Consider the following 18122-nt stretch of genomic DNA (forward strand, 5'->3'; position numbering starts at 1 on the left):
TCTGGATTTTGATGTCACTTTTTCTATCTCTAGTTGTCATGTACAGGATCGTCGGACGGGACAAGTCATCGGGACTGGACGTAAGATTGGAAGGTTGTTTGAAGTCGAGAATCTCCATATTCCTCCTGTGCAAAATCTCAGTGCTGCTTCTTCTCCATCTACCCTTCACTTATGGCATCAACGTCTTGCCCACAGCTCCTCAGGAAAATTGCATCCTCTTGTATCTCAAGGTGTTTTGGGTCAGGTTCCTAATGAATCTTTTGATTGCATTTCTTGTCAAACTGCCAAACAACCTGCTTTATCTTTTCACAATAATTCATCTCTTGCTCGCTCTCCTTTTGATCTCATTCACTCTAGTGTTTGGGGTCCCGCTCCCACCGCTTCTATGGGAGGAGTTCGATACTTTGTTGTTTTTATTGATGATTATTCACGCTTTACTTGGGTTTATTTGATGACCAATTACCATGAGTTACCTCAGATTTATATGAACTTTGCCACTATGATTAAAACTCAGTTTTCCAAGGTCATTAAGGTTTTTTGCCGTGATAATGCTATGGAATACTGTGATTCCAAACTCTTAACCTTTCTTGCAGAACAGGGTACCTTATCTGAATTTTCTTGCCCTGGTACGTCTCAACAAAATGGCCGAGCTGAACGCAAACACCGTCACATTTTTTACTGTGTTCGTGCAATGCTTCTTTCTTCTTCATGTCCTAAGCGTACGTGGGGTGAAGCTATTCTTACTACTGTTCATGTTATCAATAGACTCCCTTCTTCTGTTCTTGGTAATGTTACTCCCTTTGAGCGTCTTTATCGTACTTCTCCAGATTATAGTTCTCTTCGAGTTTTCGGTTGTGTCTATTTTGTTCTTCTTCAGCCTCATGAACATAGTAAACTTGAACCTCGGGCTCGTATGTGTTGTTTCCTTGGTTATGGCACTGAACACAAGGGTTATCGTTATTGAGATCCTCTCTCTAAACGTATTCGTATATCCCGTCATGTTGTCTTCTGGGAGCATCACATGTTTTCTCGGTTCTCCTCCTTTGAGTCTATTCCTTCTACCCAGTCACCTTTTTTCACTAACCCCAATGTTGATCTTTTTCCTAGTGATGATTCTACAGGTCACCCTCCACAGCCTCCTGTTCTTCTGCCTTCTCCATCTCCCGATGATTCCGAACTGGACAACGCTCCTACTCCTACCGTCATGCCTCTTCCTTTCGCTCGCTGTTCCAAGGTGAGAAATCCACCTCCTCATCTTCTTGATTATCATTTCTTTTGTACTATTCTTCATCAACATGAACCTAAGTCATTCAGAGAAGCCTTCACAAATCCAAATTGGCAACAAGCAATGCAGGAAGAAATATAGGCACTTGAAAAAGCACACACTTGGGACTTGGTTGATTCTCCTTCTAATCAGGAAGTTGTGGGAAGCAGGTGGGTATACAAGATCAAGACTCGCTCTGATGGTTCTATTAACCGTTATAAGGCACGATTGGTTGCTCAGGGTTGTACGCAAGAGTATGGTATTGACTATGAAAAGACTTTTTCTCGTCTCACATCTGTTCGAGCTCTTCTTGCCATTGCTGCGGTCAAAAAATGGTCTCTCAGTCAGATGGATGTGAAGAATACATTTCTTAATGGAGATTTAAAACAGAAGGTCTATATGAAACCCCCTCCGGGTTATCCTTGTCCTTCTGGCAAAGTTTGTCTCCTTCGTAAGGCACTCTATGGGCTTAAGCAAGCTCCTCCTGAATGGTTTGACAAGTTCAGCACTACCATATGCAGTCTTGGTTTCACTTGCAGTCCTCATGAGCATGCTCTCTTTATTTGTAAAAGTGAACATGGAGTTGTTCTTCTACTTCTGTATGTTGATGACATGATCATTACTGGAGATGATGCTGATGGTATCTCTGATCTCAAGGCGTCCCTTCAGCGTACTTTTGAGATGAAAGATCTTGGTTCTCTCAGCTATTTTCTTGGTCTAGAAGTCATATTCACCGATGATGGCATCTATCTCTCTCATGTTAGATATGCTTCAGATCTTCTTGTTCGAGCCAGAATTACAGATAGTCGCACTGAGTCTACTCCGCTTGAGCCTAATGTTCGATTTACTCCTATGGATGGCACTGTTTTGGATAATCCTACTCTCTATCGACAGCTAGTTGGAGGACTCGTCTACTTAACTGTCACCCGCCCAGACATCGGCTATCCAATTCATGTACTTAGCCAGTTCTTGTCAACTCCTCGTACTACTCACTATGTAGCAGTTCTTCGCATTTTTTGCTACATCAAAGGTACTCTATTTCATGGCCTTTATTTTTCTGCCCATTTCTCTTTGTCCCTTCAGGCATACTCCGATGCTGATTGAGTTGGTGATCCCACTGATCGTCGTTCTACTACTGGTTACTGTCTGTTTCTTGGTGACGCTCTCATTTCTTGGCGTGCTAAGAAGCAAACGTTCACTGCTCGATCAAGCATAGAAGCTGAGTACTGTGCCCTCGCTGACACCACTGCTGAGGTTATCTTGATTCATTGGCTTCTCAAAGATTTGGGTGCTCCTCAGTCGTCCCCTACTGATGTTTTTTGTGACAACCGCAGTGCTATTCAGATTGCCCATAATGATGTCTTTCATGAACGTACCAATCACATTGAGATTGATTGTCACTTTGTTCAGCAACGTATTCTTATTGATGCTGTTCGTCTCATTGCTGTTGGAACACTGGATCAGACTGCTGATATCTTCACGAAAGCTCACCACCCGACTCGTTTCCGGACTTTGTTATTCAAACTCAAGATGGTATCCTTAGCTCCTACTTGAGTTTGCGGAGGGATGTTAGAGAATCATTAGAGAATCATTAGAATCATTTTAGATCAGTTAGTATCGTTTATATTTATATAGCATATCTGTATATTAATTGTAGGATTCTATACTTTTATTACTTTGATTCTTCTGGCACCTATATATACCCCTTGTACATTGTACTTTTCATCACACTCAATAATACACAAATCCTTTCTCTAGTTTAGTCTCTTGTTTCTAACAGTATATATTGTATTTTTGTCCCTCTTATAGGTTGACTTGGAGAAACAGATTTTATAGCTTGCGTTTTGAGATATATATATATATATATACTCTGGCCGGCTTTAGTTTCGCAGGTCGAGTTTGGAGCTTGATATTTTGTATCTTTTGGAACTCTAATCTCTTTAGTTATGTTTTATCTTTCCGTTCGATCTTATCTACCTTTTTGTGTTGATCCGATCTCGTGAGTGATGCACTTTTCCGTTGGTGTTTCATTTAACTTCTTCTTCAAGACTCCTAATTATAATTTCTTTCAACTATATTTACATACGTCCTTTTTTTAGATGTCATAACACCTCACCACATTTGATTTACGTCCTAGGAAAAAGGTTTCGTGGAGTAGGGTGTTACATCTTTTAGTCTCTTTTTATGTTTAACAATTTTTTATACACTGAATGCGAAAGTGATTTCACCTCTAAATGCACGTTCAGATGAAGCTAAAAGTTGTAGTTTCGACGTTCACATTCACCTTATTAGCTTGTTACAGTTAGAAAATAACAGAAAATTTTATTTCTTTTCTACTAATTTTATTCTTTATTTTTTTTCTATAAAAAAGTACATGTAATTATCTACTTTAGCTTGTAATTTTTATATAATATGCTTATTATGAAAATTTTGTATAATATGAATTATGATCCCATTAATAAAAAGATAAAGTAAATAAAAAACTAACTATGAGTAACAATAGAGTTATAAATAATAAAAATGTATAATCTAAAATAATATTAAATTAAGGAAATAGCGTAGTTTTTTTATTATAGAGATCACCAACTCTCTAGAACCAAATTTTATTCCGACACTAAATTCACTATCTTCTACTGCAACATTGCCTTCATCTACTAGAAAAATTATAAAATATTTTTTTGTTTGACATTATAAAATTTATAGTACTCTCTTTTATATTTTAATTTTTTATTGTATTTATTTTATTTATGTAATAAATATTTTTTATATTATTTTTTATTATTTTCTAGAGTTCTTATTATTTCTTAATTTACATTAGCTTTTTTTATCATTTACTATATTATTCTTTATGGTTATTTTTTAGAAAGTCTTTATTATTTTTATTTGGCTTTGTTGATTTGATTTTTTACTTATTTTTATTTGACTATGTATAAGATATTATTTTTTATATATTTTATTGGTGTTTTTTTAATTTAATATTTATTTATATTAACATATATATTAAATTGTTAGTTTATTTATATATTTTTTATTTTTAATATAAAAAATATTTTGCCAATTTTTATATATTGTTTTTAATAAGTAAATATTAATTTTATTATAAAATTAATTAATAAAATTTATTTAAATATCTAAACTAAAATAATGATAGGATAATATAAAAAAATATTTAAATTGATATCTCTTTTAGTAATTTTTATCTAAAAGTGATTTTAAGTAGTGTAATTCAAACAATATTTATTTTACTATATTCCATTTTGATATAAATTAAAAATTGTGAAACATAAATCACGTTAATACAAACTTAATTTTAATCAAAATCAAGTTTGTAAAATCAATTTTACGAAACTCTTATTTGTAAACTGTAATCTAAATACACACTAAGTTGGACCCAAAAAGCTATTTCTGAAAATTTCATACTCCTTCTAAACGGGATATCTTGAAAGACAGTACAGATAAAGTTGTTGAATGCAATTAATTTGGATTACTCTAGTAGTTAATTTATTAATTCGTTTAATCAAGTATCGTAAATTCAAACTTTATGTCTATTACAACTAAACAGTTATCTAATACGTCATAAAAGCTCATAAATATCTAGTAAGTAGGGGTGGCAATGGGTAGGATAAGGTTTGAATCCAACACTAACTCTACTCGTGGGTTGAGATTTTTATATAAATTTAACCCTATCTTACCTACGAGTTGAGAATATCCCAATCCTAACCTTATCTGTTTTTAACCTACGAGTATCTGATCCTACTCGCTAGTTACTAAAAAGATGCAACATTATTATATAACTTGATGATAATTTAAAATAGAATTGATATATATATATATATATATATATATATATATATATATATATATATATATATATATATTATCAATTAATGATCTTTTCTTAATGGCTAAGAATTTTTTGCATTTAGTGAGAAGTCTTTAATTCAACATTTACTTAAAACATATTTGGTCGGGTAGGGTTGAGACTCAACCCTCATTCTACCCTACTCGTATGAGAACCCTATTTGTATTCTACTCTACCTACTGCGGATCGGATTGACAACCCAACTCGACCGAGTTAGATCAGGTTTAATACCCGTGGATAGAGTGCATATTGCCGCCACTACTAATAAGTGATTTAAAAGTCATTAGCAAAAGTGCAAATATATAAAATAAGATGGATATAAGAAAGGGATACACTATTGTTGATACACTTGATTTCGTTTTTACTCATTTAGACATCAAAATATGTTTGAAAGTACCAACTCCAGTTTGTGTAATTGAAGTTGTTGAGGTCCTGGATTCACGCTCTTAGTGAGTTCATCTTTCTTTCAAACAGATATATTTTATTCTAGTGTTTTTGGTCTGAATTTTCGTGTTGTTTAAAACAATTACTGCTAAATTCAAACATCACACAATCAGACTTGTTTCTCTTTGTTAGAAAATTTAAATTACTGGACTTTTATCTTTTTGGATATCCAAATTGTGCCCCAAAATATGTGGAGAAGAATATGATTTGTCAATGCATGACCAAACTTGAATCCTATTTGCATTAAATGGGATTGGGAGTAGGAAGCTGTAACGCGGGGTGGGATAGGTTATACGAAAAGAGGAAGAGGAAGAGGAAGAGAAAGTTTAAACCAACCAAAAATATCAACAAAGTAATAAAATAGAATAAGATCTAAACGTATCTCAATTTTCTTACAGTTGATCTATCATTGATAGAACTCAGTAATTAAAACCAAGTTTATTGATTGCGTTAAAATAAATAAATTATAAGTTGTAAACAAAAATATTATTTGTATAATAAAATTAACTATCAAAATCAACTATTATGTATTTCTATACAAACACACAGAGGCTGAGCCTCATACAACAAAAAGGGGGCAATAGTCCCTCCCCAATTTCAAAAATTTTTTTATAAATTGTGTAAATTTTAATTTTACCTCTTAAAAATTTTATTTACTCTTTTTAGTGTAAAATTAATTTTTGGCCCCTCTTTAAAATTTAATCTAGTTCCATCCCTGCAAATATATGTATAATTTAATTTATTTTTAATATATATTTTATATTTTAATATATTTATACTAATAGCTAATTTTAATAGCTGATTTTAGTATATATCTAAATCTAAATGTTGTTAATGAAAAACCACCTGAAAGATACTTCACCTAACACTATGCCAGGGAAAACTAATCATCATTGGTTTTGTTTTTTGTTTTTGTTTTGTTTTTTTAAAGCAGGGAGCACCTATTCAATTTCGAGCCGTCAGGCAACACAAAAGTATTTTCCAATAAAACCTGGTCCACTTTCAGCTGTCGTTTCGACAGCTCACTTCTTTCACTTTAGTACAAGGTTCATCACTGTTCATAACTTTACAGTAATACGTTGATAGTAATACTCTAATAACAAGTAAGAAAACAACTAGGCATAAACTGATGCCAAGTAGTCACCAAAAGAAAAATTGATTCCAAGGGGATACGCATTCGGAATTTCAATGCTGTACGAGTTTTAAGGAACAGCTACCTCAACAGGGCATCAAATAGTAGTAGTAATGTGTGGAAACTAAGGACAGTGCAGATATTGAAGTCGTTGACATTCCCAGCTCAGAACAAAGCTCACACAGCTACCGGTTCAGTGGCTTTCTGTAGCCATGCATTTTCAGCGACATCCAAATATGGTGCCAGAATATCTCTACATTTCGAGTGATACGAGTTCAGCCAACTTATCTCGTCAGGCATTAGAAGGTTCAGGTCAATCAACTTCGTCTGGTATGGTGCCTGCACAAGAGAAAACACTCGTAAATAACATGAATGGGAACCGTCCAATTTTGAATACAATTGTATATCAACAGCTCAGAAATATGCCTTATAGTAAAAAAGAAGCATCTCAAAGCCAAACACTGGAATTGAGACATACCCAGGTAATGTGTTCAAATGACAAGTACCCTTTATCACCAAAATTGAATTTTGTATCAGCTTCATTGACAATGAGCACATTCTCCAATCTTATCCCAAAATTTCCATCTTCATAATAACCAGGTTCTGGAAAAAAAAATTACTTTACACTACTAGAAATGCATTTATATAGAATCAAATAGTTGTAAGTCCATCTTCATAATACAAAACTAGTAAATAAGAATGGGAAAAAGCATGTCGTAATTCCAATCGTGCAGCCAGTTAGGATACTAACCATCTGTAACAGTCATGGAAGATTGAAGTGGTACATTTCGAGCCTGTGGTCTGAAACTGATTAAATGAGGTCCTGCATAATTTATAAGCTACTATTACTTTGGATTTTAATTTGTATAGTGTGGGGAAAAAATCAAAAGAGGAAAGGAGGAAAAATTGAATACAGAAGAGCAATATGCAATATAAAAACAGTGATAGCTCTTCATTACCTTCGTGAACATTCAGGTAGGACCCAATTCCATGTCCAGTACCATGCCGGTAATCAAGACCATCCTTCCACAGTGGGACTCTAGCAAGAATATCAAGAGCATGACCTGAAAGCATGGAGAAAGGGAAGTATTAGCTAGATTCTCAAACATGAAGTTGAGACTAGTTCAGTCATACCGTTTGTTCCATTAGGAAATCTAGCATTTCCAAGAGCAATGTGACCCTTAAGGACCTGCATGAAATTCAGCAAACCAACCAACTTTTCATATCAGTTCATAAGATAGAAGAAAATAGGGAACTTAGAAGATAACTGAATAGGGTTATCTGAGATCAGGCTAACAGTGTCAACAATAACGAAGCCTTGTCTTTTCACTAGATATTTAAAAAAGGGGGGCAGTCTGGTGCACAAATATCCCGCGTTAACGTAGGGTCCGGGAAAGGGCCGCACCCAAAATTAGAAATTAATAAAGCATTTTCCTTTCCAATAATCCTAACAGCAGTAAAATAATTTCAAACTTGTTCCCCAGATCAAAAAACCCACTTACCTCTAAGTGAAAATAATTTGATATTAAATTATTCATGGTATAGGTTTCAAACTATGTAACTCACAGAAACGGCAAGTAAAGCTGTAAAGGTACATACTGCTGTATAACATGCTTTCTCATGTGCTGAAGGTTTCCCAAAATGAACAGTTCGTGTAATATCCGTTGTTCCATCTAGATACTTCAAAAAGACAAAAACAAAACTTGTTGTCAATATAGAGAGATATGGAGATTAAAACAATGAAGAACAGATATTAACTAATAATATGATATACGTGGCACACTTTAGCAAATGTCTATTCTGCAAACTGTTCAAAATATTGGACAAACCTGAGCTCCAGAATCAACTAGATAAATTTTGTCTGGATCAAGTTCAGCACATGTCTCTGCCTGTGGAGAATAGTGAATGATAGCTGCATTTGGGCCAACTGAGGAAATAGTAGGGAAACTCAATCCTCTGAAATGCTGAAAGCATGAAAATAGCAAAACAGGGAAAAATATTAGTGTAACATGAAAATGTGCTTACACTTGATACGATTTCATTTTCATTTTTATCATACTTTAGGGACCACACTGATGGGGGCAAATAAAATGGACTTAAAGAATAGTTGAATTGTTGAAAGCAATTTATGTACTGAACATTTGAGAACTTACTATCATATCTGACTGCATATAGCATGAAAGTTTGTGCTTTTAGAGGGGTCAAATTATTGAGGGAAAAAAGGCCGTTTCTTTGCTAAAAACTTCATTGAATACATATGCATGAATCTAGATGCCCATATACACGCTACCATGTGTATTTAAGAGAGAATGCCAGTCTTTATTTAGTCAAAAGAGTTACAACAATGTAACCTTTCTGATAATTGTAAAAAGAAACCTATTCCACTCAAACAGCACCATGAGGAATAAAGCTAGATATGGTTAAAAGCATGCCAGTCTTTAGCCAATCCTAGGAAATACAACAGTGTAACCTTTTGCTACTTTTTTTTCCTTTAAAAAAAAAAATCTTTCCGTATCACCATGAAGAAATAAAACTAGATACAGGTTAAACGTTTTCTTGTCCTAATGTCCAAATGAAAGTCACATATGCAGATATGCTACTTAAAACAATATTTCTACCTACAGTACAGGTGGTGCTGTGTCTTGCAATAAAATTCTTTTGGATTAAAAAAAGCTTTTTTTTTTTTTCAGGAAAAATAGTTAAAAAATTAAATAAAGAGTCTTGTAAAGCAAATTGTATGGACTGAGAAGCTAAAACTTTTGGTATCTCCACAATTGACTTCTTTTAAATAAAATATAAATTTTTGCTAAAAAGTCTCGTCCAGATAAATACTATATTGCTTAGATGACTCCACCTCTTTTGATGCTCGAAAACCTTCAAGTTTGTCACTTGCAGTCACCTCAGTCAATTTCAAGGACTCCCTGGAACGTTCAAAAAGTTCTATAAGTATATCATATAAAATTCACCTTTTGACAGATGCATCTCAAGCTCACTACTCTAAGACATCCCAACATGTGAACATCTTCAGTATTTAACAAAGAATTACCATTTAATAAAGGTAAAGTCAAATAAATCTTGTTTATTTCACATAGACAATGTTCTGGTGAAGAGTATGTTAATTTTCAAAAACGGGAGGAGTTTCATATTGTTAACAAATAAAACTAACTTTTACTCAATAGATTAGGTTATAAGCATGTCTGTGCTCAAGACATTTTGAATTTTGGAGGATACTTACGATGCTTTTTCTTTTTTCACAGAATTACCCTCTAAAAAGTAACCAGACGCTCCATAAATTTCCTGCATCTGCACATTCAACCAAGTTTTTTCAGTCATTATTTGACACTGCAGAACTTGGTGTATGTATTTGTGGATACAGAAGAAGAATTATAATAGCTTAGACAAGAGAAATTCAAATATAAATTATCCTGATCCAAAGCATAAATGATATGCGGATACGCAGATCCAAATGCAAACCTTCTTATCTAGCCAGACAAGATATTGCACAACGGCTGCGCCATCCCGAACATGTGCCTTTCTCAATCCATCCAACTCCACTGGGTTCTACAAGTATTGAGGCGATAAGAATAAGCTAGAGTTCACTTGATAATATCAACATTAGTAAGCTATCCAAGTACAGTCATTTTCATTGTAAGGCTGTAAGTTAACAACCTTCAAAGCTTTTGCAAGGGCCAAAGGCGACTGCTGTAGAATAACTGTCTGAGAGTTCAATTTTGAATACAGTGCATAACAGCATGTTCCTGGATCAACCCATACAAAGTCATTACTATGTTCTTCAGCTAGATGTTCACCATTTACTCCCTTGTTGAGCTCATTGGGAGTCTTTTCGGCTTCCTTTGTAACTGCAGCTAGAGAACCTTTGGCAGTAGACAGAGCATCAAGCTCATCAGTTGCAAGCAATGCTGCATCAGAGCTCACGGCTGTGTAGTCTCGAATTCCAATTCCATTCTCCTCTAGATGAGTTTTTACCTGGCAAAAAAATACTACTACTAAGTTTCTATATACATATCTTCCTTCCAAATATCAGGATAGACCAAAATACTGCTCTGTTGACAGATATTTCTTATCTTCACAAGTAAAATAAACTTCGATCTAATTTGACCATAAAATAAATGTTTCCAACGGTTAACTATTAATGACCAGTACTGAAAATACTGAAATCTGAAACCCTATCATTCTTGTAAGATTAATATACATAAATAAGGGGAAACAAATCCTATGGTAAATGTTCTTAATATACTGTTATTAGTAACTTAACATGATTTTATAGGAATTTATATTTCCTGTCAGTAGAAAACAGTGCGAAAACATTCAAAGATGACGAGACATTAGTCAAACTACCTCAACAGATACTTTTTCCTTGTTGACATAAAGGAAAGCAGAATTAGTTGTCACAATAGCAAATGCATGAACAACAGGACAGTATGCCACATCACTTCCACGGATATTGTATAACCAGGCAACCTGCATTGTAACCGGACAATCATAAATAACATGGAAAATGAAGATAGTGATATTGAAAACGCTGAACATGTGACGCAAAAATATCCTCAAACTCAAAACGTGAGTTAGGGAAGAGCGAACAAATAAGGAACATAGATTAAGATAATATACTCACTTCATCAAGAGCTGTGAAAATGATACCACGGGCTTGCTCTTGCGCAAGCCTTTTTCTCAAGTCTTGCAACTTATCTGCAACAGAGCGACCTGCAAATTCCAATGGATGTACAATAACAGCATTAATCTTTTCTGGAGGTCGCTTTGTCCATACTTCATCTACCAAATTTTTTGTCGTTTGAACCAGCTTCTGATGTTTTTCAGCAAAAGCACGTTCCCATCTTTGGGCAGTATCAACCGAAATGCACCATGGATCAACCCCAATAGATGCATCTTTTGGCAAGTTCTAGTGAAAAAGAAACTTCTCATCAGAGTATATACATATGATTACATAAAATGGAAGGAATAACAAACTGATTACTTAAAACCAAATCATGGATGAGACAAGACTAATCGAGTGCTATAGTGCGTACAGGACTATATGCTCTGTCAGCTCTCCCTAAGCAAGGAGAAGCTAGTTGTGGACAACATATCAAAAATGCCATGATGTAGACACAGTTTCAATCTTGACCCAAGTCATAACATTATGCTTCAGAGATGCCAAAGACAGAGAGAACCACAAAAAAATATAATCTGCTATCTCATTGTCTTTTTTCAATCATTTACATCAAAGGATTCTCTTAAAAAATTGGTACTTACATCAGCCATCCAAACATCCACAGCAGGATCTTCGCCAATGCGCATTAGCTTCCATTGATCACTAAGCTGTTGCTCTGCCTGCAAAAAATATCGTCCATCCGTCCACAAGAGTGCTTCTTTCGTCGTTATAAGTGCCAAACCTGAATGTAATTTTAATGGAAAACAATACAAAATTTGACTTAATTAATTTTGTCAGATTTGAAATACAATAGGAAAATTCAATAGCGGCATAGCAAAATCACACAAGAAGAGCTGAGATAGAGAGCTTCAACCACAGAATAATCCAAGTCTATCTTACTTATTACAGGGATGAAATTGTCACACGATGTTAAATGAAATTTCCAAACTACAGAAACAAAATCCTGATTCGATCAAAACTAATCGCCACATAAGAATAAACTAAGAAATCAAACGAAAACGCATAAAGTAAATTTTGATTTGATTGCTCTGTAGATTGATACTGACCAGCACTTCCAGTGAAGCCGGAAACGAACTCGCGGCGCTTATCTCTTGCAGATACATATTCACTCTGCAGAAACAGAGAGAAACAATCATCAGATGAAGAACGAAGGAATTTGAAACGGAAGAAGCTGAAAATCTTCGATCTAAAGTGAAAGGGAAATGAATTACCTGGTGATAATCTTCGGAAGGAACAACTAAGGCATCAAGAGAAGGAGAGTGAGAAGACATCAATGACCTCAAAGCAGAGAGTGTGTCTTCCATTTTCTTCTACTTGGCTAATTTTTCTCAATCACAGTTTAGCTTAGCCTCCAAAACAAGTTCGGTTCTCAGCGACGCATTTATATATTATAGTGACACTGAGACGCACCTCGAAGCGAGGTCCACGACGGATTCAGATTCCTATCTTTCCTATTTCCTCCGAAATTTTAATTTTGTAATGCATTATTTATTTATTTATTAAAAAGCATGCACTTTTTATTCTAAGAATAGGGGGAGGAAAAAATAATTAAATTTAATCATTTTCTTTGTCTGGTTTATAGAAGTTGCGGACTTAGTTAGTTTCCTTGAGCTGTTAACAGATTGGAGTTTTAGGTGCCTTGCTTGCAGACTTGGGGTTCATGAAATATTATCATTAAAAATCTTGCGCCTATCAAAATTAAGCACGTCTTCAAAAGAAAGTATTGTTGCCACCCGAATTAGTAATATCTTAATGGTTAACAACGGGACAGCTAGCTTATTCTCATAATATTATCGAAAACCTATTAAAAGAGAAAATAAGTATTGAACTGCACGTCAAAAGAAAGAAAAATTGTTTCTAGATACAGTAGTATTAGAGGACAGCACATTTTATAAAATATAATTATTAATTAGTTATTATTAATATTTTTTATATATAAAATTATATTTATTAGTGAAAAATTACACACTTTTTTTTTATTAATTAAATACTAATTAAATTTTAAAAATACTAGTTCCTAAAACTTTTTCTTTTAGATATATACACATACTAATAAATAATTCAGTAGATATATTAATAAGTTAGCCAAAGTGGGTCCTGAGGCTGAGAGACCTCTTGAACTTGATATCTTTGATAATCTCCAGTGGTAAACACCCAATTCAGTCATTTATCCATTTTTCTAAAAGATAAAGTGATTTTGTTCAAAAAATTATATTAACAAAATTATTTTGAGACAATACAGTTATTCTGTTAAAAAAAATTATTAAATAATAACAAAAATTAACATTATAAAATTTTTATTTATAATTTATAAAAATTTTAAATCTTTCACAATGTTCTTTTCTACAATAGAATTAATTACTATTATCATTATCATTATTTTCTCATCATTATCATTATAATTTCTATTTCTACTATTTTAATTATACACTCAAATTTTGTCATCGGTCAGTATCTTTTCTATCATCCTTAACACCATCAGTAACACCATCAACATTATTATTCTCTTCTCTCTTTTTTTTGTGCGATATTTTTTTCTTTTTAAAAGGTTTTCATATTTTAATTATTTTTTCGTTTTGTAACATTATTTCTGGCAATGGTCCTTTTTCACTTAATTACTATTAATGAAAAAAAATTTTAGAAATAAACTTATTAATAATTTATGAGAATTTAAAATTTACATAAATTACAAATAAATTTTTTGCAAAATTAATTTTCGTTATTATTTAACAGATATTTTAACAAAATGAAATAAGACATGCAGTTACACAAATTCACATTTTTATTTGGTGTAAACTTATGAACATCAACAGCTTCCAAAACAGTGCAGATAGAGAACAACATGGGAATTGTTAGTGGAAGAAAGCTACAATTCCGCCTCACAAACAATGCAATGGTAAGAATGCCAGAACCAATTTGACAGCAAAATCAAAGGCCAAAAAGTAAAAAGTGAAAAATTAAAAATAATACTCATGACCAACAAGAATAGAATAAAATGGTGGGGGCAAACAGTCAAAACTCAAAACACCACCATCATCTGTTGAGCCGCTTGACCACAAGAGCCATATACTTGCCCTGATGCTCTGCAAGTGCGAGCTCTGTTTCACTTGGCTCCCTTGTGCCATCACCGGCATACACTCCGGCACCATAAGGCGAACCCCCTCTAATGGATTCCATCTTGAACATTCCAGGTCCAAATGTATATCCAATAGGAACAAACAGCATTCCATGGTGTGCCAGCTGTGTGATTGCCGTCCATCTGCAACAAGAAAAAGATGCAAAACCAAACATTATATAATCCCTTTCAAGCATGCGTTTCTAAGAAAACCTTCTAGTTTCCATCACCAAGTAATATAATATTTATTTTTGGAAATGTAGAGAACAATATGTGATACTCTCAGACTGCACCCATGCATTTCTACAATTACAAGCACAATTTCAAATTAATTGCTTGTCTACAAGACTTATCTCCAATAATGATAATCAGAGTACTAAAACTCTCTTACCATTGCAGGACCAGTGAGGCAGTGACATTGTTCAAGTTACCTCATGAACACAAAATAACATCTTTAAAAGAATACGAAGTTTTCACCAAAGTTTTGCCCATTACCCTGATTTTGTGTAATCATCTTTTGAGAACTTCCGCTTGATACAACTGAAATTCTTTTTGAAGTTTGGTCATTTATGTGAAGATGAACCATTAATAACATGGAGCATTCTCATACCAACTTGAGAATATATGGGAATTTCCACTAGTCTAAAATTCACTTATCAAATAAAGTTAGTCAAAACATGGGATAACTGATCAAGACACCAGAAGAAAGCCCCTCAGATTCTCAGAACCTACCAAAAACATGAAATATATAAATCTACGACTGCTAAGAGCTAACAATTCAGCTCACAGAGTAATTTGCTATCTTTCTTTCAAAGATGCTACTTAGTTCTTACAGTCCATTCTTTCTCAAAAATGAACATCCCAATTCCCAGCCAATCATACAAACCAATTGCAAAATGTATAATAGAAATCTCCCTCGTCCTCTCTTGTCAAGTAGAAAATAAATATGATGCAGTGTGAACCAGAAGCAAAAACAGAGTTAATATTGATTTGAAGACTGATCATCTAACTTCTAAGTGTGCAGACTTTATATGGTTAATTGCTGGGGAAGAAAATATATGTATATCTTATAGCACTTGAAAATCTTGTTCAACCAGCCAAATTCCACAAAACATTGCCTATTTATATCATAACAGTTTACATTTAACATTTTCCATTCAATGTCAAGTTGGTAAGAATATGCATGGACCAAACTGCGACTTGAGAGTTGAAACATCAAAATCTCTAAAGATATACGTGATCAAGGAGCAATACATAGTTCTATCTATGCATGTATTTATCTTTAGCCTATTGAAACTGATAAAAACAAATGATTAGCTCAAATTAAGAACAAGACTAGGAACTTCAACAGAATAATACAAGAATGCGGGAATAGATAGAGAACAAAAGAAAAAGAGAATAAAGAAAGGCTTACGCAGTGGTTTCTTGACCTCCTCCTTGAGTGCCAGTGCTGACGAAGAACCCTGCGGGTTTTCCGGCGAGCTTCTGCTCCTTCCACAGCTGACCAGTGGAGTCAAAGAAAGCCTTCATCTGCGCCGCCATGCTCCCGTACCTCGTCGGAAACCCGAACAGCACCCCGTCCGCCGCCGCCAGCTCCTCTGCCGTTATCACAGGTATGCCATCGTCTTTGGGCGGCGCCCTCATCTGCTGCAGAATCTCCGTCGAGAGCGTCTCCGGCACCCTGTAAAGAACCCCTTCCACGCCCTCAACGCCGTCCACGCCCTTCTTCAGCCTCCTCGCTAGGCCTTCCACGTGTCCGTACATTGAATAAAACACGATGAAGATCCTCAGCCTCGCCGTGCCGGTAGCGGCGGCGGCCACCTCAGACGACGACGCTTGGGCGATTTCGGTAGTGTCGTCGGCGGAGGTGTCGTCACGTTGGATCGGCGCGGTCCGGGATGTTCCGGCAGTGGCGGAGGAGGGAGAGTCACCGGCGACATGCGGCACCTTCTTCTTACTGGGAACGCAACCTCCTCCTTTCCCCATTCAAGAATTTCGATGACAAAAAGGAAACAAAAAATAGAAAGAAGAAAAAGTGAATTGAGGAATCTGAAAGTTTGCCGTAACTAAGAATTACAATGTAGCTTGGATTGGATTGAATTGGATTGTGTACTGCTTTGTTTGAAAAATAAAGGAGAATTGGAAAGATTTCAGAGGATGAGAATGAGAGAGAGTTCAGAGTTTCAGAGGCTTTGTGTTGGATTTGTTTTGGGTAAATTTATACATTGGAATGATTAGTGATGTCACCTTCAAACCTCGCTGGATATTCAAAATGGAAACCTCCTCCTCCTCAAAACGACGTCGTTCCTGCCCTTACTGTACTACAAGTCTACAACTGAAAAAATAAATAAATAAATAAATGAAGCTCGTGTCGTATGGGTCATGGAGGGTTGGTAATGGTACCTGAGAAAAGAATAAAACAAAAATATCACTCAAGAGTTATAGGGACCCGAAGACGATGCTTTACTGAATTTGAATATGTTGGTAAATAAATCAGTATGGACTATGGAGTATGGAGCATGGAAGACCTTGACCAACTACGAAACGATGGTATCTTCTAGAAGTAAACACTAAATTGACTAATTTCTCAATTGTATTTCTTTGTTGGGGGTACTACTACTAAATTTAAATGGATCCTATGCTTGCAATTCTAGCAGAATGGATATAGGTCACAAAAGACACAACTAGTTTTTGGTCTCCAAAAGAATACAATAATGCCCAATCAATAATTTGCTGGTTCAAAAGGCGGACAGTCACCACTTGAGTTAAGGCCTTGCGTGCGGTCTACCTGTAGTAAACCATTATAGAGGCCCATAATGATTAACCCGGCCTTTTAAAATGAGAAGCGTCTCGCTTTGAAATGTGTTTGGTCATACTTCTCCTTCAACTTGGTCATTCAAAAATTTCTAGTTCTATCTCCCGTTGGACATCCATTCAATAAGCCTACATTTAATTCCAATTATTCTCTCATTCGGAGGGACGATGCTCTCAACAGGAGAGGAACCATAGAATCCTGGTTCTGTTTCGCTTGAAACTCAATTTTAAGAGGTTGAATCTCTCCTTTTTCACTCGCGAAATCATCATCCACACCTCCTCCCGCCCCATTCATCTAGGTGTCCAACTTTTCTTACACTACCTGAAACAAACATAAATAAACATAAGATCATCTTTGTTCAGCATATCTAGCAAAATGCATATCAACTCATATAATGTAAGAGAGTTACTAAAATACTAAATAGTTTGTCCACAACCGCCTATCTCTACCTCTCTAAGCTTCCTGTTTTTTCGGACCTGCCGACCAATAGTAAGCCTTCATCTATTTCACCCTCCTCTCTAAATCATCAACCCCAGCCCCTTTTAGCAACATAATAGTCTCTCCACTCATCTCCATCCAATTCTCAAACATGACTAGACCAAACATGGGTACAGATCCTATAGAAGGAACTACCATCACCCTCAATTCCCATCCAAGCCCAAGCTTCAAAGCAAACAGTTTCAATTTAATTGGAAAAATCATCACAGACAGAGAGCTAAAGTATAAGGCCATCAAGAACTCGATCCTAGGAATGTGGGGCAACCCAAAGGATGTTACCATCTCAGAAGTTGGAAGGA

At 35.0% G+C, this 18122-nt stretch overlaps 2 protein-coding genes across 2 annotated transcripts; both read right to left on the bottom strand.

Moving 5' to 3' along the window:
* Positions 1-6547: 6547 nt before the first annotated feature.
* Positions 6548-13001, bottom strand: APP1 (aminopeptidase P1). Its single transcript, XM_016346339.3, has 16 exons — positions 12607-13001; positions 12442-12505; positions 11977-12116; positions 11339-11623; positions 11062-11184; positions 10372-10689; positions 10177-10263; positions 9938-10005; positions 9557-9623; positions 8532-8666; positions 8302-8382; positions 7837-7891; positions 7662-7766; positions 7454-7525; positions 7181-7305; positions 6548-7041 (listed from the first exon to the last, which is right to left on the bottom strand). The coding sequence occupies exons 1-16, from the start codon at positions 12697-12699 to the stop codon at positions 6880-6882; spliced, it is 1980 nt and encodes a 659-aa protein (XP_016201825.1). The 5' UTR covers positions 12700-13001; the 3' UTR covers positions 6548-6879.
* Positions 13002-14159: 1158 nt separating this feature from the next.
* Positions 14160-17056, bottom strand: LOC107642849 (Quinone reductase family protein). Its single transcript, XM_016346340.3, has 2 exons — positions 15925-17056; positions 14160-14654 (listed from the first exon to the last, which is right to left on the bottom strand). Exons 1-2 carry the CDS (start codon positions 16494-16496, stop codon positions 14429-14431), a joined length of 798 nt encoding a protein of 265 aa, XP_016201826.1. The 5' UTR covers positions 16497-17056; the 3' UTR covers positions 14160-14428.
* Positions 17057-18122: the final 1066 nt, after the last annotated feature.

This window comes from Arachis ipaensis, chromosome B5 (assembly GCF_059453495.1).
Source record: "Arachis ipaensis isolate K30076 ecotype BB chromosome B5, ASM5945349v1, whole genome shotgun sequence".
Classification (NCBI taxonomy): Eukaryota; Viridiplantae; Streptophyta; class Magnoliopsida; order Fabales; family Fabaceae; genus Arachis; species Arachis ipaensis.